Genomic DNA, 24,817 nt, shown 5'->3' with positions numbered 1-24,817 from the left:
ACTTGTTGCAAATGGCAGATCTGTGTGGTCGTGAGATATCCGAGTGCTTGAAACAGCATGGCAGATTTCCTGAGTAGCTGCCAATCACACCGCAGAGAAGTAGTGTCGAATGACATGCCTCATAGCTCCAGCTCCAGCTGTGGATGGTGAGCATGTCACTGGTAGCGACGATGACGAGGATGGAATGGAACGCGGAGTGGAGCGAATTGGAAGTTCGATACTCGGGGCAAGTTTTGGTTCGTCGTAGGCAGTAGGCTCCGCCTATTGCATCTGCTCTACATCGTAGGCCAGATACCGTAAGAGCTTCATATTAGCATGTTTCGCCGCTCTGGAGATGCATCACGTGTGCGCCTGCATTCTTCCTGGAACATAGGTGGGCAGTGGAGATGCTCCATTAAGATCCTCGTGCTGTCAGCGTCACGAAGCTTTTCCGAAAAGTAAAGCTTGTAGTGCTTGAGCGCCCCGGGGGCTGGTTTTCTTGAACTGGCAAAGGCAGGAAGACCCGTGAAGTGCATCTCGGAGCAGTACTGCGGTCGGCTGGGCTCAGAGCGATCTGAAGACCCACAAGATCTCGGCTGTGGCCGGATCACCGCTTAGAAGGTTGATCCCGGCCGGCATGCCCCAATGCAGATCGACTTCACGCCGGAGAATGCAAGAAAGTCCGGCGTTGAAGTCTACGCTGCGCAACCTTGCTAGAACATAGCCATCATGGTGACGATCTCTACTATGGGTGGTGGTGAAAGCTCAGCGGCAGGGTACTTCTCACCAATATACAACGACTCGTCGGTATACGCGGCTCGCTTCGGCCTCGTCATGTGTGCATTTGTCGCAGGCATATCGTGTGTTTACCCCTCAATCGATATAGCCGGTAGGAAGCGTCATGCCAGTGAAACCGCTGAGAAGCTGTTTGTACCATGTGGCGAGGTGATCGGCTTGAAACATTCAATAGTGACCATTGTTGTCACCGTAAACCTTCTATGCCCTTATCGGCGTCGGTCGCCCTGCAAACTCGGCTGGGAGTAGGTGTCATGACTTGAGGCTCTAACTGTTGATGACGTTGGCATCCGGGCGGCTGCAGAGCTGGCGCAGGGTTAACCACGTTGCATCGACCACTAAAGACGAGCTAAGACCGTGCGGAACCTGTGAGTCGGGTAGCTCATGCACATCACCTCTCCCCGCAAGCTTTTCGTTGGCTCTTCGAGCTGAGCATCGGAGAATATCTTGCGAAGCGAATGCCGTGCTTGCAAGCCTCACAGTCATCGCTCGCCCATGCAGAAAACGATTAACACGATGCTTCCGAACTTGTGAGACGCATGTACAAGTTCAGACTAGGCCTGTTCCGCATCGCCCGCGGATACCGTCAGGGTTGGTGCGCCAATGTGAGTCTGCGATCACCACTCCTCCCGTAGAGTGATGGTGATATCTATTACTGTTCTGCACCCCGGCTCTCAATCCTCCGTATATGTCCTTACTGCAGCATTCGATTCACCAAGTTATTGTACACTATTCCCCTGTGAACTGGTAGCGCCACTGCATATTCACCGCCCGTCTCCGATCATCCACTTGCCGTGCATATTCCGAACCGGCGGAAGATGCTGTATCTGAGATAGCCCTCGGTTGTCTAATATACTCCACCACTCACTGCACCTTCGTGCTTGGCTCTTCGCTGGAGACTCTTCGACATATAGCGTCGCAACAGAAGTCCCATGGTGGGAAGGACGGTGGAAGCTGTCGATCTTGGCTTAGACTGGACACCACGCATACATCATATAATGAGCGGAGTGCCGTCGAGCAGCGGATTGCCGTCGACGAAGATGACATCTCTGGCGCGTAGTGCAGTCCGTCAGTTTGACGGAAGGCAGGGCAACATCAATGAATGGCAGGGTTTCCACAGGGTGAGCATGAACGAGTCTTTGATATCTGAGAGAAGCGCGTCTACTAATCGGAACGCAGGATGCAGCACTTTGGGACGATGACGGCGACTGTCGGATATATCTTCACGCAGTTGGAGCTTCACAACGAGGACCCAGCTTCTGTCTGCAACATCAAGTGATTGAAGCCTTGCATAGCGAATACCTTACCGAATATTGCTACTACATCGACCCATCAAGCCCACTACTAGGAAGCGAAGACGGTTCGTCAGACAGTGGGTATGCCTCCTCGCACGCCAGCAAATTACCGCCTACCGAATACGTGACATACATCCCTGCGCCGGCGAGTCTCACCCGTGATCAAGCTTACAAGTATCATTTGACAACCCGCAATTTCTTCGCTTACGCCACCTCCCAACCGATTGTCGGAGAAACACTCGGAAGTGCTCTCGTGGACTTGCTGGACCGTGTTAGGTCATGGCAGCCACAAACTGCGGCGCTGGCCAACTTCACCAGCTATTGCCAGGGCCAGGGTTACCTAAACATGGCGGAGAACATTGATCACGCACTGGCTTGCTTGTCCTTGGCAGAGCATGCTCGACTTGCGGATTTGTGGACCGAAGCTTTTGTGCATAGCGTTGGCATGCATGAGCGGTTAGGCCTTAGTCAGGAGTACCACGGCTTGACCCGTACCACTAAGGCTCTACTCACTCGCTCCTCCTTGGAGATGGATCTGCATATCGCAAGAGTGACCAGAGCTCTCGGGACATTCTTGGAAGAGGAGCTAGGGCCGGAACATCTGGGACTTTCGAAACCGGCGAGAGATCATCTTGATCGGTTCCGCAGCTGCCTGCACCGTTACTATGTCGACAAATTAGGTTACTTTCCTCCGGACACTGATGGGCAGTGGAATAAGCGTCTTTGGACGAAGATGTATCACGCTTTCCAGACGTTGTACGAATACCTGGTGGATACTGACTCGACGAACGATCCCTCCGATGCACGTGGGATGACAGGTGGCATTTGTGTCGTTCAAAATGTCCGCGCGTTCGATCTGCGCCATGGCTATGCATCGCTGCCGCACCCTCTTCCCTTGCTACCAAACATTACGTCCAAAGCGCGTACGACGGAGCACCAGAGAGGTCTTAGGCACTTCCGCCTTGGCAAAGGCGAAGATGGATCTGCACTCCAGCCTTCTCTGAAACGGGTGCTAGCAAAGGCAACAAACTCTGACGTACAAGATACCATGAACTGTGAACTGGTTGCGGAGTACCAACGCTTCGAGCGAATGAAGTTGGAGGAGAAGCTCAGCATGACCGAAGCTCGCAAAGTCCGCTGGCTGCTCATCTATGGCGTGTTGCAGATGCTGATTAGTATCACCCGCGCACCCGGCGTAGTCCGAGACACTGATAAGCCAACATATCCGCTTTGTGTTCTCACGACCGGCTGCCCACCCTGGGCCGTAGAGCCAGTATCTGGCCGGACGTGTGCACCAGCCGCGTCTTTCGAGGTCAACGAGTCCTGTCAGCCAAGAGGGAAGACTCAAGAGGAGAAGTTCTCCGTGCGGCCGGACTGCGAGGCCGAGAACGCCGAGGAGTACTTCTCTGCATCGGCTCTTTCGAGCCGACCTTCTGTACACAGCTTCGATCTCACTCCGGCTCCGCTTCGTATCACCACCCAGCTTTCCAAGAATGCCTCACTGCGTTCCAGCGTGCATGCACTCCAGCGATCGATCGTTGGTAGCATTTCACGGCGTGGCAGTCAACGGCGGAGCACAGTGTCTCGCCCGCTGTCGAAAAAGGGCTCCTTTTCTGAGATCATCATCGACGGTTACGGCAATGGTGTTGATGCCGAGATAGAGCAGGCACGCCGAGAAAGCATCAATGCTATTGCTGAAGGCCGCGCATCCGACACAATCTCCCTGGCTGCTTTTGACTTCGGCCTGGAGGATCTCAACGAAGAGCCCATGCTCGAAGACTCTCAGGTCACTGCGATGTTCCAGGATGTAACGATGCGTCCGCTAGGTCGAGTGTTGTCCGATAGCTCAATCTCCGAAACGGCGAGTAACAACGGCAGTTCAACGAGATCATCGACCCAGCTCGAAGAGTACGACTCCCCTCTCACGGACTACTCTCCTTGGAACATGGACAACAGCAGGCGCAATAGCAACGTCAAACTGTCGGACCTAGTCACCGCATCACTGACATACGCAAGCCTGGGCTCTCCTCGCGAACGGCATAGTTGCTTGGCTAAGCAGATGTATAGTGCCCCACTGGGCATGAGTACTTCTTGTTACAGCGTCAATGCCGGCTGCTATTCGCCTTCTGGGCGCCCGAGCCTGTCGTTCTCGACAGTGGATATCCACAGAAAGGGCAGTTCGGACTCGGTGGCTTCGTCCGCAAGCTCAGTATATCCGGAGATGGCGCTTCAGGCCGCAGAGATAGAGGAAGAGGAAATGAGAGGTCGTCGCAGAGTGCGGGCACTTGACCGACTCTCCCAGCAGGACCTAGACGCTCAGGGCAGAAAACTGTGCTTTAGTACCTAATGTCTTTGAGTTCAAGCGTTCAGCGTGATCTAGCAAGGCGCTCGATGTAACGAAGAATGGCCGCAAGTTCGCCTAATTAAGTAATATAATGCAAGGAACACGTCCTTCAATGATGTTGTGTACGCTTGTTGTTCGCAAGTGCCCGCGTCCTCGTGGGGGGCTTCAGTACGTTACCTACCGCGGATATCAGGAAGCTATACACCCTTACAGCTTCAGCTGAAGCCTGATATTCGCGAAGGCCTCCGAGAAACGGCTGGTAAGGCCTTCATGTTCTTCGACCAAACCTTACACTCACACTCACACTATGTATACTCACATGACAGCAAATCGGACTGTGTACCATGTCCCAATCCTGGGGCTGCTGGGAGCATTTTCTACGACATTTTGCCTTCCGGATCCCGTATTTGTAAAGCTTCCCTTAGTCGCACTGAGCCTCCCATTTTGTCGCGTTTGTGGGACAAACGTCACCGTCCAGGCTCGGGAGGACGCTCTGGGTCACAACTTGCTGTAAGTCTTGGCTACTGCGGCGGACTCAAGGAGCTCGGCAAGTGATTAATCACCGTAGTACTGGTTGTGGTTGCAGTATGCTCGGTGGCTTGTACGACAGGATGATCTATGAACTCCACAGTCCGTATGCTGGACAGTCGACTCAATTTAGCCTCAAGTGCTGAGGACAGCGTCACAGTCCGCGATATGCCTTTGCTGGGGCGGCGTTTGCTGGGCAGCAACGGCGCGCTTTGCGTGCTCGCCGTAGTATTGCGGCTCGTGGAAAGCACCGCCAGTCGATGATCCATTGGTTTCGGTTTCGCGGCTGGCCACTGACTAGCATCGCTTGTGTCGCCAACGACTTGTATGCGCAGCACCTGTTCAAGCTTTTTCGCCGCCTTTTGAAAGATTGCTCCGTGTCCATGATCCTGCTTTGCGTGCTGAGGAGCCTCAGGTGCGTCCGGAGCCCATACACCGAAGTAAGCGTGCAGCATCTCGTGCACGAGCACACCGAGAGCCAGTCCTTGTGGAAGTCGACTCCAGTCTGTTGTCGCAGAGAGAAAGATGATGACGCGTGGCCTTGCATATGGAAGACCTGAGAAACTATAAAAGCTAGGCGTGGACATCATGTGCGTTACACCCAAAGCGCGACGCATATCAAGGTCACTCCATCGTAGGCGAACCCGGTGGTAAAGATCGCCCGCGAAAAGGCAGAGATCAAGGTCGTTGAAAATCTTCACCAACAAGTCCCAAGTCATCGCGATACCTTCTATTACTTTGAGTCTCTTTGCAGCGGCTAGCTGCTGCGGGCTTCTTTGCGCACTGTCAAGCCGTGACACAAGCTGCTGGAGGGCTGCATCCAGCCCGATACTTGTCGGAAACGGTCGCCAACCCAGACAGCCCCCTGGTCGAAGGACAGGTTTTGTAGGATGTGAAGCTCCTCTGCTGAGACAGGCTGTTTCACATGAGCGTCAGTGGATTGGGCGGTGACTCGACATGATTGACACTCTTACGTATGACGTTCCAGAATGTGCTTTCGCGCACTGATACGCCGAGTCCGACATACCAACAACCTGTGCCAAGTTATTGAGCGCTGAAACCGCCCTGCTACCATGACGACCGAGTAGAGATCGTAACGAGTTCGCGCCGTAGGCGCCCGCCACCAGTGCGTCCTCCGAACTTTGTGATGATCGCTTGGTGGAATACTCTCCATACAGACCTTTTGGAGGCCGCATAGCTGGCAATGGTAAGACTTGGCTTCGGATCGGATAGTCTTGGGAGGGGGCAGAATGTTATGGAGATGGGTATCGCCAGGGATTGAGATACTGTTTCGTACCGCAATCGTGGGCAAAATGGTCCCCTGGATATGTAGAAGTGTCAGAAGGGGGAGTATATCAGCTTGGTCGATCAGTGACCGCAGGACACACGGGTTCCGCAGTGCATACAGCTCCATCAGGCATTGATTAGGGCTAGCATCCAGGTTGACTTCACAAAGTCACTATGCACTCAGTACCAGCCGGCCTGCATGGCTAGCGACCTTGACCGTACATCAACGGACCCTGGCACGGCGGCCACATGCCCAACGACTGCCTGACTTGCAGCAGTGCCGTTTCGGGCCGGATTGTAATGTTCAGTAACTTCTCGATCTCTGCTGCTGCTGTGTGGAAGTACCGGCCATGACCAGTAGTGTCCCCTACATCAGCCTGGTTACCACACCAGACGAAATAGTAGGCATGTAACATCTCGTGGATCAGAACGCCAAGAATCTGAGCATGCGGATGTTGTGTAACGTCAGACCAGTCAGTATTGGTCGTAATGGACATATGGATGCGCTTTATGCCGGGGATGCCGCAGTTGCGGGTCACGCCTAGTGCACTAGAGGGCAACGGACATGCGTCTAGGCGGACGCGGTGATGTAAATCGCCGCCATAGACGCAAGTGTCGAGGTCGTTGAAGATCTTCACCATTAGATCCCACGTTATCCTGGTCCCTTTTGTGGAGTTGATACGGGCCGCTGCGGCACATCTTGCGGTCGAGGGCGGTGCGTTAAGGCGCTTGATCAGCTTTGCGCAGGCGACTGGCATCGGCACCGGAAAAGGCAGCGGGCGGAGATTGACGCCATACATGGGGTTTTGTAGGATGTCGAGTTCCTGGGCGGAGATTGGCTACTCGCTTGGTTAGCCTCCTGCACCGCAAGGTGTAAAGAAAGTGTGACTCACGTATGGCGTGCCCTTGTCCGCGTATGCTCGCTTATACCTCGAATCGGTCGAGGGACGGTCCTCTGCCGTCATGGAGAAGGCCATTTGTTCCAATACCTCAGTCGGTAACCCTTGCAGGATTTGTCGCGGATTCGGCATTGGCGGCCCAAAGGGACTGAGCGAAGGGTGAATCGGGCCATAACCAGGTCCGAACCCACCAAAGTATGGTGGGAACATGTTGTGGCTTGAACAAATGATTGATGGGGAGTTGCCAGAGACGTAGGGCGTGCGATGTGTGGTTGGTTAACAGTCTTCGAGTGCCCGCCAAGGTCGGCGATGCAGGCGATTTGAACTGCCTTTGAGTGAATGCGGATGTCCTGGGCTGTATACCCGTTGCATCGTGGTCTTTGTGCACTGCCTTCAGCCATAGTCAGTGAACTAGCTTCATGTGTAGTAAGTGCAGAACGCATCGTATCGCAAAACGCACAACAGCTGACCCTCTTATCACAGCAACCTCTTCCCCTCCTCCTGTCTCTCCATCTTCCACCGCTCGAAGCTGAACCCTACATCCTCGAGCGTCCTCTTGCTATGCCTCTCCTCGCCAAAGTCCTGAAAAGCTTTCTTGATGGCAGGAAAGCGCTCTCGAGTCCAATACTCTTTCTCGCCCCAGTATGGTGGAGGTCGACCCTGGTTCCCCTGCCCGTTCGTCTTGTTCTCGTTCAGCTCACCGTTCTGCGGTAGTTCCGCTCTAGGGAGGGTACGAGTTCCGCCCGCCGCACTGGTGGCCCACTCGAAGCACATATTGATATAGTCCGCATCTTTCGGAAACTTTAAGACATGGAACTGCCTCCCGTCACCCATCTCATTAATGGTGCGCTGTTCCCACTGCCTCATCTCCGGCTCTTCGGGGAGTGACAGTCGGCCGGAAAAGACCCGCGCAATCACTGCCGACTGTGCTTCAGCAAGCGGAAAAGGAATGACCTTTTGGTTCAGCACCGGAAGTGCGAGCGTGGGATGAGGCCGGTAAAAGATGTGTTGATATAGGTTCTCCACTCGCTCGCCCGTCGTTATTAAGGGCGGAGAAAGCGAGTCGAGGAAAGGGAACGAATAGAAGTAGCCGGTGCAATACAAAACGGCGTCGATGTGCGACTCGACGCTACCATCAGCGAAGCGGACGGTGCGGTCAGCGATGATGAACTCGGTGATCGGCGGCTTGTCTAGCTTAGTGGGCGAGGGCGCGTTGACCAGAAATGATTCCGACTTGGAGGAGAGAAGCAACGGTGGCTTGCACGTTTCCTGTATCTGTGCGCCGATGTCGATTCCCGATGCGCTGTTGCCGACTACGATGACCTTCTTGCCGGTGTACTCTTCAGGTCTACGATAGAACTTTGAATGCGAGATAGTGCCCGGATATGCCTTGTTCCACTCCTCGATGCCGGGCACTTCCGGTATGTACGGTACGTTGAAATGTCCGTTCGCCACTATCACAGCGTCATACTCCTCTTCCTCGATAGTACCTGTCTCGCCCTGAGTGATCCTTTGCGTCTTCACCACCCACCTCTCCTGCTTCGTCAATCGAATGTCGAGCACCTGGGTGCGAAATTGTATCAGATGACGCACGTCCTCCGCGTATCGATCGATATACTCCAATACCCGCTGATGTTGCGGGAAGAGCTGACAGTTCTCCGGCCATGGCAAGTCGGAGAAGCCCATCAGTCCACGTGGAATGTTGGTCTCCAACCGGTCATACAACGGCGACATGAACGCTGCCTCTTGCCGCGTTTCCTCGTCCAAAAGCTTGCCTGCATTGCTCTTCCGCCATATCGGCTCATCCCTGCCGGCGAATGGGTTCGTTTGCGGCACAGCGAAGTCTCGAGACGCAGTCGAGTCGAAAGGCACGTAGTTCCATATGCCGCCAACGGTTGCGCGCTGCTCGTATACGACGATTCGGGAGAAGGCGTGCTCGGCGAGGAGGTATCTAAGTAAATTAGTATACAAGTCATTTTGTGTTTGGTTTTCACACTACTTCGCCGCCGCAAGGCCACTTGGACCTGCTCCAATGATGCAGACAGTGCTGACGGATAAACGTCGTTCAGGTGGAAGGGAGCCCATCTCGCGCAACAGATGAAAAGGGTATGGAGGGAATTAAGACGATAGCGATGAGAAGAGGACAGACTTAGCCTTCTGCATTATGCTACAACGCACCATCTACCCTACGTTGATGCACGTCGATAGGGCGATGTTCGGCAAACACAGGTTCAACAATGGGTTTCAAGCTTCGGCGCGGAGCTCGGCCAGAAGGCTTGGACCCCTCAGTCTCGAAAACATGGGATATATCATCACATACGGCCATAGGTCGTAGAGAACAGAAGATCCCAAGATAGCTGTACGTGTTCACTTGCAAGCACCGTTTGTTCAGCCCTCAAAGCGTTCATCATGTACTTAAGGTAAGCTGCGAACCGGCGGGGACACCCGGTATTGTATATTTTGCGATCCTTTTGCAACTCCGTTCACTGTCGGGAGTTTGAAGATCGAAGGCAGCATTATTGCAGTCATTGCTGGTTGCGGGCATGCCGCTTCTGTGCCTGAAGACTGCGTACTTGCACGTTGCGAACCTCGCCGGCACCGTAAGGACAGGTGAGATACTATGGGCTGATAGGGTGCCGAGAAGATTTAAAAGTGTTTGTTTGCCTGGCCAGAGAAACAAAGCAATTACTAGAGTGGTTTGGGAATGTTATGTGGATTAAGAAAGCGTCGGTAAGGCGTTTCTGATGCATACATGAAGTCCGTAATCGTATGCTACACACATGTCTCTCCGTGGTATTCCATGAGCGAAAGGACTCAACCAATACCGCCGCCAGCAGCCCGTGGTGTCCAACGCCACATGCCGCCCGTCACCCACCTCATCATAAGTGTCAGTAGCGCCAAAAAACCCAGCCTTCCACTCCAATGCAGAGTCTTCGCCAACACTTTACAGTAGAACGCCACTAATGAGCCAGCATACTAGACAAATCCGACGAAGCACTCCGCGCCGTGCGTAAGAGTCCCTAAGCCCGCGCAGGACGCTTGTGCGCTTGTTGGACATTGGAAATGCTGTTCGCCCGCGAAGCCGAAGGGGTCCCTCTTGGCGTGCCACGAGGTGTGACGCGAGATTCGCCGAAGAAGCGTCCTGACTGGCTGTACGATCTCGAGCCTGGACTCGGTCGAGCACCGTCGGCTCCTTGCTGTGCTCCGGCTCCTGCTAAATGTTAGCGACTAGTTACACGCGGAGCTGATCCGATCAGACTTACCTTTTTCGTCCCCTTGCCAATCGCCAACGGTGCTGACGCGCCTGCCGCCGGTTTCTTCCCTAGCCCCGGCAAGCTTTTGAGCGAATGGCGAGCGCTTGCGAAGTACCGGACCCTTCCAGTAGATGATGTAAACCGCTATGACCAGTACGAAAGAAATGCAGAACAAGATGGTAGTGGCGTACTCCAGATTATTGCCGGAGGATGCACCAATGTTCGTGAAGAAGGGCGTGGCCGGCAGTGTCAGCACACCAGCGAGGAAGTCACGAGCCCAGCCGTTACCACCCGTAGCGGAAGCGGAGTAAGGGCCGTAAGCGCAGATCATGTAGTCGATGGTGGCCATGTAGATGGCGTAGTTGGCGATGCCGACGATGGCGGCGAAGACCATTGAGCCGATCCAGTGGATTGGCGGCCCCTCGATTGTCCATGCAAAGCCGATCAAGCCGATAGGGAGACACGGTGCGGTATACAGAAGGAACCACAGGCGAGATTCGTATTGAGCGCGCTCGTCTTCCGGATTCGCCTCGCGCTGTTTGATGTTGCGCTTGATGGCGGGGATGAAGAGGGCCCAAGCGATGAGATAACCGATGCCGATGGGAATGAAAGATAGGCCGAGCTCCCACGTGTTAAAGTTCCATTGTTTGTACACGAGCGAGAAGGCCTGGATGAACATGAAGATCAGGGCGTCGGAGAAGCCGGAGAGTAACGACAGGACCAGGACGATGGGTTCGGTCAAGAACATCTTGAAGGGGCGGATCCATGTGATGAGAACTTCTTTGGCGGAGAAGCGGTCTTTGAAGGGTACCAGCTCGTCCGGGCCCCAGACGTTGGGGTTGCCGGCCTTTCTGCGCTTCTTCGCGATCTTGTTCATCATGATGGTAGTGCGAGTCTCGGGGACGGTGAAGAAGTGGACTAGTTGGATGAAACCGCCGAAGATGAGTTGGATCCAGATGCACCATCTGAAGGAACTCCGTCAGCACCACCCGGACATGCGGAAGCGTTAGGTACTTACTGCCACGGAAGGAAAGCTTCAACGAAGCCACCAACAATGGGACCGAGAATGGAGCCACCGACTGAAGAGAAGACGACAAAGGCGACAGCGTACTGCTGCTTGTCCGCCTCCCACAAATCAGCGATCATGCCGAGAGTGACGGAGCCACCAGCGGACGACAAGCCACCAAGGCCACGGCAGACGATGATGGTGGCGAAGTTGGGTGCGAGTGCGACGGGAATCTGCCAGATGTTGACAAGACCGAGCGAGAGCTGGAGGATGGGCCAGCGACCAAACTCCTCCGACCTGCAGCACGCATTAGCGACGGCAATCATTTCGTTCTTTGGATTGCATACCATGGCGCCCAGAGCTCGCAACCGAACGCGTAGAGAACGAGGAAGATTGCCGCACCGACACGGGCAGCTTGTTCGCTGACATGGAACTGCTCGGAGATGCCGCCGAGAGCATTGGAGTAGAGGGAGGTGTTGAAGTTCATCGACACCTGGACGATGAAGATGATGGTGAGGATGTACCACTTCCTCCACGCCGGGAAGCTGTAGCCGAGCTCGTCGTAGCAGTCGTCTTCCGTCAACTCGTACTTGTCGTACGTGCCCAGCTTCTCCAGGTTGTTGCCGTTCGCAGGCGCAGCGCCATCGTCGACTTCGCGAGCAATGTCGTCGGAACCCGAGACATCCTCGCCGTCCTTCTCATTGTCGTTCTCTTCCAGCTTGGAGTTGGCAAGTTCGAGGTCGACGGTGCTGGTCACCTCGGCGGGCTCCTCGGCAAAATGCGCGCGTGCTTGAGACGCCATCGTCACGAGCGCGGCAGCAGGTGAATGTATTGTAGCGATGTAGTAGTCGTGTATTCTATCTATACCCGCTTGACGAGGCCATGCGATGTCAAGCCAAGACTATGCAGAAGAAGAGTGCGCTGCAGGCAGTCAAGACAAGGACCTAGGCGACGAACCAGAGAAAATGCTCGCACGTCTAAGCGCATCGTTTACATCTTGTCGACGCTTGAGTGGGGAGAAGGAGCGCTCCGCCGACGGCGCCAACGAGGTCATCGTGCATCGCATTCACGCGGAATCGGCCATCCACGCGCTTGGCGCCGAACTTTTTGGCGAGCACATGCTCGTCCGCTCCACAGGGGCCGAGATACCGATCAGCGGTCCGAGAGTCAAGCGCGTTTCAATGCTAAGGTACCTTATCTCTGCGTTATGACTTCGACGTCCACACCGCAATACACGGTGTGACAACAGTGTCTGTTCAGCCTCATGCGCCTCACGAATCCTGCCTCTTTCGACCCCGCGAAATCATGCATCAACCCTCCGCCCCCGCACCCGCAATGAGGAGGAGCTGCGCGATGACGGCCCATCCAACACGCATCCAGCGACGCTGAATGGTCAGCTTACCGTGTGAAACAAGCCGTGCCGTTGTTATCTTTGCTGACAGAGATCGTCAGGCTAGTGTCCCCGACTTGCCAGCTCAGTGCTGCGCCAAGCTTCACGTGATGACCGAGGCATCCGCGGCTCACTCATGTCTGCAGAGCCGCTGCCGTCTGCTGCCGAGACATGAGACCTCGAGACGGAAGCACTGCGCTCACCCTTTGCCGCAACACCTCCGTGTAGTCCGCCGCACGGTCCGCTTTCAACTTCACAAATTGCGACTGCTTCCACATACCAACCTTCAGCAGGCAGTGAATACCGACACAATGTTACCATGGGAGTGGCCATCGACCCCAGTGGATGTCTCTGAATTGATGTACAGCATGCCGCGCATACCAGAGTCACCTCCTTGCGTAGAGCGGCCAGGCACTGTAGGCCCGTTGAGAAGGTGAGCGTGGTAGGGCAACTATCCTTCACTGCCATTCACTCCCCTAGCTTTACTCTCGTCCAACAATGCATTCCCATCATGATCTTGCCAGCTAAGATGCCGTCTCGTCGACAAGATGCGTCTCTCGCCAACCACTGTTGCGGGGCTTTGCCTTGCCCTCTCCGTCCTGTTCTTCGCGTTCCTAAACTTCGACCGCCTTAGTGAGCCGGGGACATACTTGTTGCGAGGACACTCCCGCCAGATCGAAGTCGAAGCAGTCGAGGCGGCAATGGCCCACCAAGCCGAAAAGCATCGACTGGAGAATGCACTCAATGCCGCCGAAGCCAAAGCTGAAGCTGCAGCAGCCGCAGCAAAACACGCAGAGGACGAGAAGCAGCGAACCGCGCAACAGCAAAAAGAAAGCTTTGCGTATGTCTTCTACGCCACCAGCAATGAGTACGCTTGCTCTGCGCTCGTCAACATCCACCGCTTGCGCAACGTACTCGACAGCGAGATACCCATCCATCTCCTCGTCTCGGATGGTGTCACACAGTCATACAGACGTGCCGCGCAGACTCTTGGCGTAGGGGTTCACGCAGAGGAGGCGCCGCCGATTGCTGGTGGCATGTCCGGCAGCTACTACCAGGACTGCATGCTCAAGCTTTTAGCTTTCAAAATGCATACGCTCGACCCGAAGCTGAAACGAGTCCTCGCTTTTGACTCGGATCAGCTCATCATGCGCAACCTCGACCCTCTCTTCACCGGCCTGCCGCCGATCGACCTCGCGGCGCCTCGAGCGTACTGGCTCGCCAAGGACTTTCTGGCTAGTACATTCATGATGATCAGCCTTTCCGATCGTCTGTGGAAGACGGTCAAGCAGGCGTTGGACAAAGTGGAGTACGACAAATTCGACATGGATTTGGTGAATGACCTGCTCGGGGATTCGGTCATGATGCTGAGCGGCGAGTATGTGACGCTGAATAGTCATTGGGAGGATTGGAATTTGCCGAGATGGTATCATGCGGAGAGTGAGCTTAATATGACGACAATCGATCTGATTAATCAGCTCCATGCTGCGCCTGCGGCCGTTCCGCAAGATGTTGGTGTGCCTACTGTGGCATCCGCGCAAGAGGTTAAGAGCAGCATGACCGACGTCGACTTCATCCCGGTCAAGCGACAAGGCACCGCTACCAAGATCAAAGTCGAAGGCGTGACGAACACGGCGCACGCACCGGACCCTTCCCACACCACCGCCACATCGACATCACCAAAAGTTCAGGCCGCGAGTCAAACGCCAACACCACGCTTTCCAGAAACCCATCCTTTAACTGAGGAGCTTACTCGGCTGCAGAGTGCGGCCGCGGTCATCCACTTCACCGCCCAAGGCAAGCCTTGGATGAAACTTCCCGCCGACGTGAGAGCGGCAAGGCCGGATGCCCATCCGCTATTGGCGGAGCAGTTTCGCTTGTGGCGGGAGACGGCGGCGCTGGTTTGTCCCGGCGGGATACCGGAGGCTCAAAGGACGAAAGGCGAGACGAGTCGAAATGGAGTAGGACAGGTTTGAGCGTCTTTGCAGAGGGCGGCCGACACAACATGCCAGGCTGTAGACTGTTGAACGTCACGTGGCGAACTCGTTGTGATCGGCTCGTTCTGCCTCCGTGCATGATGCAACCAGTGGTACTGGAGCCACCGCGGTTGCTGGAGCCTCTGCTGTTGTCGGAGCCACTGCTCTCTAGCTCTATGCGACTTACGGCTCGCTGGGATGCCCTGGTACAATGAACTGCGACCAGCAGTTGTACGACTGTTGGGCGCCACTTTACATGCGTTGGTCTAGAAGCTGGTGCTACCCATCCGCAAGCTCATTGGTTTGGCGAAGGTGCAAGTTTACTGCGCAACAATTCGCTCGCTTGCCCACAGCCAATGTAGCGGCTTCCAACACTTCCATTGGATTGGGGTTGAACAGTATTGTTGCTGTAGACCTCGTGGGCAGACGACCGCAGCTTTCACATCGGCCTGCGTCAGTATTAGACGGCCAATTCGTCGCGGCGTCTTCGGCCATCGTTCATATTGCGCGCCAATGATGGTTTCTCTGGCCGAAATTTGATAACGAAGTGACTTGACGCCACCATCGAGCGCGACCTGCAGGTACACGAACCCTATCATGATGCTGACCTAGCCTTGCGTAGAAGCGGAGGTCGAGCATGAAGTGTATCAGAGATGAGTACGCGTTATCATTCCAGCTCTATCTACACCGGGCGAGGTATCAGAATTTTCAGCCTTCGGGAGGAGAGTTAGACGGCAAGGTCCCAGGCTGCAGATGGAATGCTGAAAGGCCACCACCAAGCGTCGAAAGTCGCCCCGTCCGTCTGCAGCGTACCGTCTACTGGATTGAGAGAAGAACGAACATAAGTACTGCCCAGATCGCAAGGCTGAACGCTGGACAGAAATCTGAGTGCTCATGCTCTGCGCAGCAGCTGCGACCGTTGCATATCTGCCATATATTTGGGTATCCAATCATCTATGTGTATCAGTGTCCTTCAAATTCCCGCCCCAATCGCGACGCTCATTCGCCCTTGATGTTGCCGCTCCGCTCTTTGAACCTCACGTCGCCATTCGTATGCCGCGCATCTTGCTCCGTGCCATTCACCACGCCGTACACCCATGTCAAAAATCCGGTGCTGAGCGTCATCAGTAATGCTGAGCCGGCAAACAAGCTAGATGCCTTTCGTTAGCGCCGCAGATCAGCCCGTTCATATATTATGTAGGACTCACCCAATCCGCTGCTGCGTATTCAACAAAGTGAAAATCGGGTACGGATAGAAGTTATTGTAGTGATAGCATTGCTCGATCCACAACCAGTAGCCGAACGCGATAATGCCGCTCAGGCCTAGCGCGGGTAGGAAGGCGATGGTGTAGGGTGGGGAGAAGAAGAGGAGGTCGGTGACGAGGGCTATGGAGGGGGCGGCGTGGAAGGAGAGGTCGGCGATTCGGCTGAGGGGTGGTGCCCAGTCGGGGAGGACGAGCTTGGGGTCGATCTGGAGTAGTGTTAGATTCAGGGCTGGGCGTGGTCGTGGTGGTATTTTCTGTGCTCTTACCGCTCGCAATCCCCAGTATAGCATCGTTATGAGGCATTCCATTGGCGCACTTGCTACGCTGAGCCAGTTTTTGAAGGCGAACAGGCGCCGGCTCAGGGTTATGTCAGCCAGCAGGGCGATGGCGAAGGTGATGGTGGCGAGCGAGAGGCCGATGATGGTGAGGTATTGGAGGTGCCATCCGTACGAGTCGTTGCTGTTCGTCCAGCGTCAGATGTTGCAGACATAATGGGGGAGGGAGAAGGTGTAGGGCATACACTGGGTTCGGGTTGGTGACGAGGTAGGAGAAGGAGTAAGTGAAGGAGCAGAGTCCAACCGTCTGTCCCGCCAAGTCATCAGCATGCGGCTCTCGGCAGGTGATGAGAAGCGGCTACACACATGCAGCAGTGCCGACGCTCCCCTCGAAGGGGCGGGCAGCCTCTGTAACGGATGTTGTCGCACCAGCATTCGAGCGTAGTCGTCGGCCGCCATTGGGTAAAGGAGGGGGGAGACTGTAGGAGATGTCCCTCCTCCGAACGTAAGTCTTATGTCAGCGGGCAGTATCTTTTCACGCACGCGATCACCGCCGGCAGATCCATGTTGAGCGTTGGAAAATCATGTGCCTTTGCCTGTTCCTGACAAAGACAATCACTATTGGGCCTTAGCGGCGTGGGAGAATGGCATCACTGCCGCCGCGCCGCCGCTTTCACTTCGGTCCGTCGGTCGATTGTCGGCGCGGACGCAGCCGTGCGCATCCGCCTGATTGGAACGAGACGCAACAGTGTATGGTTGACATAGACAATCTGCACGATGGAATGGACTTTGCTCGAGGTCAACGCTGGGGGAAGTACATCATTACCACGCTATCCTTCAGCGACACTATGATTGTTGCTGGCATGATTGGCGCAGTCGACCGATGTGCTGCGTTCAGCCCTACGCTATCGAAAGTGGGTCGTAGTCGGGCTTGGCGGGAAACAGAGACCCTCGATACCGAGCTCCCACCACGGATGTCACACGGTGAAGTTGGTTGCGCGAGGGTACGGGGCTTGATATCAGGTGTATCGCGTTGCGAATGGCGATGAGAATAGTCTCCATGTATTAGATGGACGTGACCTGGCGGGATCAGCTCCACGAACGCTGCACCCGTACTGCGCCTCCACCGCTCGGTCTCGACCGCCTCGAACACTGCACTTGATAAAGCTGCAAGGACATATTCAGACCTCAACAGGTAGCGCTGTCGTGCAGGTTAACTGCGATGCTAGCGCGGCAACGGTAGCTTTCGGCTGATGCGCTGCATATTAAAACAGTGTTGAAGCGCTACGGCTTCTTTTAGGGAAACACCAGACGGACTTGATAGGGAGCAATAGAGCGCACGAAAGCAACACCAGTGTTGCGCAATCGCATTGCAGCGATGCCACGAATCAAGAAAGAGACGTCGGGTGAGCCAAAGAAGCGCAGTCGGACCGGCTGCTGGCCGTGCAAGGCACGCAAGGTGAAATGCGGTAGGACTTCCTCACCCACATCGCTGCGCGCATGGGCTGAAGCTGACCACACTCGGACGATCCAGGAGAAGAGAAGCCACACTGCGCCAACTGCGAGAAGAGCGGAGAACAATGCGACTACAGCATACGTCTGAACTGGAGTGGCCGCAGCCGGAGAGACAAGGACGGCACGCCGATGGAAGCAGGAGGCTTCACATTCGTGACCGCGCCGTCTTCCGCGCCGCAAGCTGGAATTATGGGAGGTCATGAGCATGTCTTCTCGGCGCAGCACATTGCGACAGCACCGCAACAGCGACCACCGAGCAGACATCCACCCAACCTACCTACTCCCGAAGCAACCCCAGGCGGCGAAGGAGCGCCGTTGGATCCACAGCTTCGCAGGACTCACTTTCAGCCAACGTCGCATGCTACAGGCAAGCATGTACTGGGCGGCATGCCATATCCAGCGCCGGCGACGCCAACATTCGGCCAGTCTCCGGCCTCTGCCGAACGATCTCCACCACTGTCCACCTACCCCAGCGAGGAGTTCAGGTGGTCGCCACAGCATGGTAGCAAGCGGGTCAAGCTTAGTCCAGGTCGCGTAGCACTTCCCGGACACAGTGCTCCCACTTTCGCCGTCCCTCAGTATCCCGCCACATTCGAGCAGTCTCCAGGCTCATCTCACCTCGGCTTGCATAGCATCAGCAGCATCGTCAACACGCCAGCGACGCCGGGCTCGAGCATTGCGTCCGGCTCACCGTACCCTCTGCAAGCGTCAGCGCTCGGCGTACACGATCCACCAGACTTGCGCAGATTGTCCGTCAAGTCGCTACTCTCGGACCCTTCGGAGGAGGTCGAGAAGCCTCGCATTGTGAGAACCGAAAGCAATAGGTACACGACGTACGGGTATGACCATGGCTTACCTGATCTTGACGTGCCGAGAAACGAAGATCTGAACGCCTTGATGCCAAGGTCTCCCGATATGCGGCGGGCGAGCGCAGCTGTATCTGAGGTCAGCTCCTCAAGTGGTGAGCCTGATGCCAGGCTGATCGCCTTCGAGCCAGGTGGCTACTACGCTGAGCCTGTGGCCGTGAAGATCCCACGCTTCTTGGAACCCCTACCGGACGAGCTGCGAAACAACCCGATGAACCTGCTGTACTTCCACCACTTCATCAACCACACTGGCCGCATCATGGTACCGCACGACTGCCCGGAGAATCCATTTCGTGGCGTCTTACCGCTGATGGCCACCCGTAACCAACACCTTCTGCACCTCGTGCTGACCTATAGTGCAAGTCATCGCGCAGGTCTGCTTGGTCACCCTGAACCAGCAAACCGCATCGCCGCCTGGATGACCGATGTGCTGCCAGCGCTGAGACAGGCTCTCAGCGAGCCACAATCGCCATCTGCCGCTGATCCCCGAGATCCCTCATCTCTCGCCCCCCTAGCAACGGCCATCATGCTCGCTTCGCTGGAGATCGTCAGCCCGCACACTTTCGGCGTCTCAATACCGTGGCAGAACCATTTGCAAGTGGCGCGGCAAATGATCGTCGCCAAAGGCGGCCTCCACCACCTCGCACAAAAAGCAGACGGCGCTCGTGACAAGGCCATCTTTTTTCTCAGCCGGTGGTTCGCCTACCTGGACGTCCTCGGCTCGTTGAGCGGTAGCAAGCAAGACCAGCCACTCTACGGCGCTTACCTCGAGGACGGCGGTGGCTTGTGGCTCGTCAATCGCACCGATGAGGAGATCTACCAGATCGACTGCTTCTTCGGCTTCTCTGGGAGATGTATAGCACTGCTCGCTCAAGTTGCCGAGCTGGCGGCGGAGTGCGATAAGCAGCGCATTGATCCCATCACGAACCAGGTCAAGGTAGGCTGGCTGCCGTCGGGAAAGGTTCGCCTTCAGGCGGAGGAGCTCAAGAAGCGCCTCGTCGCCAGCGCGTCTACTGTTTTCCGCGGCTGCACGCACTCGGATCCGAATAGCAATCATATTGACGAGGAGAAGGACGAGCAAGATATCGCGGAGATCTTCGCCACGAACGAAGCCTATCACTGGGCTGGCCTCATTCACCTCGCCAGACGAGTCCTAGCTCTCCCCTCCGCGGACGCAGAGGTCCAGACGAATGTCCAACGCATTTTAGCTTCGCTGGAGAAAGTGCGGAGAGGAAGCACCGCAGAGTCGTGTCTGCTGTTTCCCATGTTCAGTGCGGGCTGTGAGGCGCTGACGGAGGGCGAGCGGCAGGTGTTTATGGATCGGCTGAAGGCGATTGAGGGGTGGGGGTTGCAGCATGTGGGTCGGGCGAGGAGTTTGATGCAGCAGGTGTGGGATACGGGCAAGCCTTGGGAGACGCTTGTTAATGGTGAGTTCTTTGGGTAGCGTGTACAGATTTTGATGGTGAGCTATGTTTGGTCCGCTTGGTGTCGTGTTTGATCCCTTCGCCGTGGAATGCGTTGTAAGTATGCGGGTTTTGGTCGGTGATCATTCGTGGTTTTTCGGATATCTTGGACGTGTGCTGCAGCGTGTTATGCTGCTCTTGACTGTTCCTGATAGGGTGCCTTCGGTCGTGGCTACACTTGTCGGTGGCTGTGGCCCTCAAGCTTGAGCTTATCGCCGGTTCCGATGGGAGGCTGGTATCATCGGCCGAACACATGACGGCGAGGGATCGTTCAGAGTAATTTGCGTCTTCAGAGTATCAACCACTAATCCAGTCCAAGTGGCGTTCCTGACTCTTTACTGTTCACTCATGTACACCACTCCTTGTCTTCTCAGCTCACCCTTCCAGTGTTTCCCCACGCGCATTGTGGGAAACCAACATCATTCCCCCTCGCATACCCCTCGAAGAAGGGACAGTGCAAGTGAAAGGAACGAGACAACAGTGCTAGCTCTTCAAGAAGCCATGCTGTCGCTCTCGTCGTCGGACTCTCCACCATCATGGGAGCTAGGGTTCGACTGCATGTTTCCAGACACAGGCTCCCCCATGTCTGCACAATTATTTTGGATACTGCCGTCGGGTGTACATCCACACGCAGCTGGACTGGGACGGCCATTGTTCCAGTCGGGATTGGAGCAGTTGCGGGAGGAGAGGGTCCGAGAATCCCAACGTCCTGGATGGAAGATGTAGGCTGATCAGCGAGCTTGCATCGAAGGGGCTAAAGGCGTGGAGCAGACGCGTGCGCGGTGCAGGGTGGCTTCAACGCTAGCGCCAGCAACAGACTCAGACAATGGAAGCCGGGCGCAAAGACCGTTTCGATCAGTCGGAATATGAGCGCCAGCGCCCTGAACATCGATACAAATCGTGAGGCACACGAAGCTGCAGCGGTGACTGACTACCACCAGACATCCCGGCGCACGGAGAAGATACAGCTTGTGCCTGCTTTCAAGTCGATGACGGCGACCCATACGCCACCGAAACTTGGAGAGCACCAGCTTTCCAATGATTGACGGAGAACTTCAGGCAACTCGAGACACTTGCGAACGCAGCGACTGACACAGTCGCCGGTGCACGAGCGAGGGCGTCGGAAGGACTCACTGCTGTCGGTGAAAAGCGTCGGCCAATGGGAGCTACACGCTTAACGGCAGCGGCTTTGGAGCAATGTTTGGCGGAGAATTTCGGGTCTGAATCAGATCTGGAGCGTTGGAGAACTTCAATGTCGAAGCGTTTATATATCTCACGTTGAACCGGAAACCCGATGATGAAGCAAACAACGAACAGGTTTGCGGACTCTTGTCGCTGCGAACCTGGACGTCTTTACTCTCTCGGTCACGGCACTGGCGGTAGCTGTTACGCTGATAATGCGGCCAGTATCGTGGCCGGGTGTCCTGATGCGGTTGGCGGCTAATCATCTGGCATGATAAGCCGTTATGAACCTAGCGACCGCGAGAGGGTTCCTGCTCACGTGGCTGGACGTCGAGACTTGCTGGAGCGACTAAGGAGTTCAGATGTCTTTTCGGAAGCCGGACTACCATCAGCGGCCCCCAGTGATCTCGACAATGCTGCCACTCATGTATCGACTTTCATCGCTGCGGGAGAGGGCATTAGCACAAGTCGTACTCACCTCCAGACTACGCGTACCTGAAGAGAAAGGCTACGACGTCTGCAACCTCTTCGGGCGTCCCAAAGCGGCCCATAGCAATCTTCTTCTCTGTTGCAGCGACTTCGTCCGGTCCAGCGACAACGCTAGCATTCGTAGGTGTGTCGATGTAGCCGGGCTGAGATCGGGCACAATGTCAGCAACTGCATCACCTACTCTTCGGTATAAGGTCGCTTACGGCAATTGCGTTCACCCGAATCTGCTTAGGCCCGAGCTCCATCGCCATGGCTTTCGTGAAACCAACGATAGCAAATTTGGAAGCGCAATATATTGCCATGTTGGCAGAGGCTGTTAGGCCCATGATTGAGCTAGTGTTCACGATCGAACCGCCGGCCTGCATGTGTGGGATCACTGCGCGCGTGATGTTGTACGTTCCACGCAGATTGGTATTCATGAGCTTGTCGTAGTATTCGTCGGTCGTATCCGTCAAAGCGTATGCCGTTGGATTGACTCCAGCGCAGTTGAAGACGTAATCGAGTCGTCCGAAGTGGCGCTTGGTAGCTGTCGCGAACTCGTCGCATGCGCCCGATGAACCCACATCGAATGCTCGCGAGGAAGTAGCCGTACCAGATGTGCACAACTTTGCTGTCTCTTCGAGACGGTGGGCATCAATGTCCTGCAGAGCGACTGCGGCACCGAGGGAACTCAGTCTCGCGGCGGTCGCCCGTCCAATGCCAGATGCCGCACCCGTGATGAGGCACACTTTGCCACTGAAACAGTGCTCCATGTTGGACTGATCAGGAGCGGAAGTCGCTACATGCTGTAAGACTGAAGCATAGAAGATTGAAGACTGCTCCGGCTTGGCCGAACATTCGAGGTCGGCTTGAGGCGCTTGGCCGAAAGCTAGCCGCCGAGCAAGGTCCGAGCTTGCTGGTGAAGACGAATGGATTCGCTCTCTGCTCTCTGCGCACCTCGCACGGTGACCCATTGTTGTGCAAATTCTTGGGCACACACAGCTAGTAGGAACAGCTGAGCTGGCTTGTTGCAACAGGACTTCGCAACATGCATTGGTCGATGCGTACGCGCTTTGGGCCACATATGCTCTTCGATTCCATATACTGCGTCCTCCCTTACGTCTGGTGCGGCATAGCAGGCGGTTGGGTATGGACGACATGGCTCGACCTTGAATAGTGTTGTTTTGTGGCGTCGTGATGGTGAGACCGACGCAACGATGAGGCTGCTCAACGCGCAGTTTACCGTGCTTGTAGGTTGTTGCTTGTTCTGCCTTGCACTCGTGAAGCACTTCTGGACAACATACTGAACGACTAACATTCGGACCACGGACCCTTGAGCAAGCCAAAGCATCCACAAACAACACTACTGGCAAGCCGTCCCCCGCTAGTTGCGCAGATATCGATGGCATTGACAGACATCCTTTTCGCCGTGAAGCTACCCAACAAAAACCTTTGAGTGGCTCCCGATCCACCTTGCTACCACGCTCGCCAGTGTGCCCTACTAGGTGGTATACTCCGACGTCGCACAGCAGTTTGGTTCCGTAGGTAGTCATCGACGACTCTAGCTCTTGGCTCAGAAGAGCTGCGATCAAGATATGCCAGTCTGCTGCAGTACCGCAAATTTAGCATATCCTTACGGGCAGAGATGCTAAGGAGCTAAATAGAGAGGAGAGCTGGGAGCTTAACAAGTGGAAGTTTTGCTGATGATTAGCGATGCGTCCTATCGCTTTGGCGAGAGAAAGAAGTGGCTAGTCTTCACCGAGGCCGACACTTATGTGTTTTTGCATAACCTTATCCTGGAGCTCCGCGTAATAGACAGCAACCAGCGTGTCTTCGCAGGCGCTTTAGGTCATGAAAGGCGATACGGAGTTTGCTTACGGCGACAGCGGCTCTGTGCTGTCTTCGCTCATAGCCGACGCACTCTCGCAGACCTACCTAGCATCACAGGCTCACTGAGAGGAGGACTCGGCTAAGCAGTGCTGTGGCCACAAGTTCTTGCCAATATGCTTAACGCCTCTCCCGTTCTCTGCGCCCGCATTGAGCTTTCCTAATTGTTACGTGCCGTCGTACTCACGTGATAGAACTCAGGTGATTCTGTCGTTACGAGTAGGGTTAGTACTCATTGGGTAGTCTGGTGGTCAATAGTGAAGTGTTAATTAGTTGAAGTATGATCGAGACAAGAGATCGGAACAAGGTAATAAGTTGATTCCAATCAGTCGGTTTGTAACATAAGTTGAACACGAACTCCTAAGTATGAAATCTATCGCTGTTATATACAAAGGAGATTCATGTCTGTCGCGACTATGTGCGACAGTCGCCGCTCGTCGTAGGCGTCGCCCTTGTCGCTCTTGTCGCGCATCGGAAGGTTCCTTATACGCGACGGTCTCAAGGCTTGGCGTAGCCAGCCTGTTGCTGTTACGCCGTAACAATATACAGAAGAGATTTGTGTCTCGCTATAGCTCGCATCGAGCTGTGCTCAACAGCGAGCAGTCGAGCTAATGCCTTAGGCACTACTGGCTCGACTTGCTAAGGATCGAGCACTAGAGCGCGGCTGCGTCCGTGCTAATCGTGTCGTAACACCCTGCCGCCAACCCCTCCGGGCGCCTGAGCACTTGGCCATCCACCTCGTCTACCGTCTGCCTGGCTGCTGTGTAGCCTCGCTCTTGCCGCTGCTACATGGCACTACCTTGACGACCCCGACGGCCCCAACAAACCCCGACGCTCAAGCCCGACGGTCACGTGACTGGCCCCGACGGACCCCGACGGCGCGCACCAGGCAGCCCGACGCTGCTTCTGGACCCCGACGCTCCTCAAAAAATCTTCTCGTGCTGCCGCCATGCCGCCATGCCGCCCGGTCTCTATGCGTAGGGTTTGCCTCAGGCCCTGGCGTATCCCGGCACGATGCCGCTCTGTGCTGTAGGGGTAGGGAAGGCGCCCAGCGGTCACACGGCGCCCCCACCAAACCCACGCGATGAGCCCGACGGAGCCGACGGCACGTGACCCGACCCTGACGGCGTGTGCGCCCTCAGG

General features: G+C 55.5%; 10 protein-coding genes across 10 annotated transcripts; 3 read left to right on the top strand and 7 right to left on the bottom strand.

The window, feature by feature from the left end:
- Positions 1 to 1,814: 1,814 nt before the first annotated feature.
- Positions 1,815 to 4,416, top strand: BAUCODRAFT_28225 (uncharacterized protein; the record flags this gene model as incomplete). Its single annotated transcript, XM_007683144.1, has 2 exons — positions 1,815 to 1,895; positions 1,954 to 4,416. The coding sequence occupies 2 exons, from the start codon at positions 1,815 to 1,817 to the stop codon at positions 4,414 to 4,416; spliced, it is 2,544 nt and encodes an 847-aa protein (XP_007681334.1).
- Positions 4,417 to 4,934: 518 nt separating this feature from the next.
- Positions 4,935 to 5,660, bottom strand: BAUCODRAFT_152359 (uncharacterized protein; the record flags this gene model as incomplete). The annotated part of the gene is made up of 1 exon (XM_007683363.1): positions 4,935 to 5,660. One exon carries the CDS (start codon positions 5,658 to 5,660, stop codon positions 4,935 to 4,937), a length of 726 nt encoding a protein of 241 aa, XP_007681553.1.
- A 414-nt stretch (positions 5,661 to 6,074) lies between these two features.
- Positions 6,075 to 7,470, bottom strand: BAUCODRAFT_313650 (uncharacterized protein). The gene is made up of 2 exons (XM_007683362.1): positions 7,122 to 7,470; positions 6,075 to 7,067 (listed from the first exon to the last, which is right to left on the bottom strand). The coding sequence occupies exons 1-2, from the start codon at positions 7,335 to 7,337 to the stop codon at positions 6,432 to 6,434; spliced, it is 852 nt and encodes a 283-aa protein (XP_007681552.1). The 5' UTR covers positions 7,338 to 7,470; the 3' UTR covers positions 6,075 to 6,431.
- Positions 7,471 to 7,604: 134 nt separating this feature from the next.
- On the bottom strand, positions 7,605 to 9,212 carry BAUCODRAFT_126983 (uncharacterized protein; the record flags this gene model as incomplete). Its single annotated transcript, XM_007683361.1, has 2 exons — positions 7,605 to 9,078; positions 9,127 to 9,212. 2 exons carry the CDS (start codon positions 9,210 to 9,212, stop codon positions 7,605 to 7,607), a joined length of 1,560 nt encoding a protein of 519 aa, XP_007681551.1.
- Positions 9,213 to 9,821: 609 nt separating this feature from the next.
- Positions 9,822 to 12,337, bottom strand: BAUCODRAFT_39181 (uncharacterized protein). The gene is made up of 4 exons (XM_007683166.1): positions 11,735 to 12,337; positions 11,400 to 11,684; positions 10,391 to 11,346; positions 9,822 to 10,338 (listed from the first exon to the last, which is right to left on the bottom strand). Exons 1-4 carry the CDS (start codon positions 12,187 to 12,189, stop codon positions 10,148 to 10,150), a joined length of 1,887 nt encoding a protein of 628 aa, XP_007681356.1. The 5' UTR covers positions 12,190 to 12,337; the 3' UTR covers positions 9,822 to 10,147.
- Positions 12,338 to 13,011: 674 nt separating this feature from the next.
- BAUCODRAFT_313506 (uncharacterized protein) lies at positions 13,012 to 15,072 on the top strand. The gene is made up of 2 exons (XM_007683360.1): positions 13,012 to 13,210; positions 13,326 to 15,072. The coding sequence occupies exon 2, from the start codon at positions 13,326 to 13,328 to the stop codon at positions 14,751 to 14,753; it is 1,428 nt and encodes a 475-aa protein (XP_007681550.1). The 5' UTR covers positions 13,012 to 13,210; the 3' UTR covers positions 14,754 to 15,072.
- A 332-nt stretch (positions 15,073 to 15,404) lies between these two features.
- On the bottom strand, positions 15,405 to 16,978 carry BAUCODRAFT_160624 (uncharacterized protein). Its single transcript, XM_007683359.1, has 5 exons — positions 16,660 to 16,978; positions 16,539 to 16,600; positions 16,285 to 16,477; positions 15,962 to 16,224; positions 15,405 to 15,903 (listed from the first exon to the last, which is right to left on the bottom strand). Exons 1-5 carry the CDS (start codon positions 16,750 to 16,752, stop codon positions 15,753 to 15,755), a joined length of 762 nt encoding a protein of 253 aa, XP_007681549.1. The 5' UTR covers positions 16,753 to 16,978; the 3' UTR covers positions 15,405 to 15,752.
- A 1,217-nt stretch (positions 16,979 to 18,195) lies between these two features.
- Positions 18,196 to 20,118, top strand: BAUCODRAFT_80019 (uncharacterized protein; the record flags this gene model as incomplete). The annotated part of the gene is made up of 1 exon (XM_007683303.1): positions 18,196 to 20,118. The coding sequence occupies one exon, from the start codon at positions 18,196 to 18,198 to the stop codon at positions 20,116 to 20,118; it is 1,923 nt and encodes a 640-aa protein (XP_007681493.1).
- Positions 20,119 to 21,707: 1,589 nt separating this feature from the next.
- Positions 21,708 to 22,560, bottom strand: BAUCODRAFT_80227 (uncharacterized protein; the record flags this gene model as incomplete). The annotated part of the gene is made up of 3 exons (XM_007683320.1): positions 21,708 to 21,762; positions 21,815 to 21,951; positions 22,012 to 22,560. The coding sequence occupies 3 exons, from the start codon at positions 22,558 to 22,560 to the stop codon at positions 21,708 to 21,710; spliced, it is 741 nt and encodes a 246-aa protein (XP_007681510.1).
- A 66-nt stretch (positions 22,561 to 22,626) lies between these two features.
- On the bottom strand, positions 22,627 to 22,886 carry BAUCODRAFT_39178 (uncharacterized protein). Its single transcript, XM_007683165.1, has one exon. The coding sequence runs from the start codon at positions 22,839 to 22,841 to the stop codon at positions 22,677 to 22,679; it is 165 nt and encodes a 54-aa protein (XP_007681355.1). The 5' UTR covers positions 22,842 to 22,886; the 3' UTR covers positions 22,627 to 22,676.
- Positions 22,887 to 24,817: the final 1,931 nt, after the last annotated feature.

Source organism: Baudoinia panamericana (genome assembly GCF_000338955.1).
Source record: "Baudoinia panamericana UAMH 10762 unplaced genomic scaffold BAUCOscaffold_15, whole genome shotgun sequence".
Classification (NCBI taxonomy): Eukaryota; Fungi; Ascomycota; class Dothideomycetes; order Mycosphaerellales; family Teratosphaeriaceae; genus Baudoinia; species Baudoinia panamericana.
The sequence above is the reverse complement of the archived record's forward strand: the minus strand, read 5'-3'. Positions and strand labels throughout refer to the sequence as shown.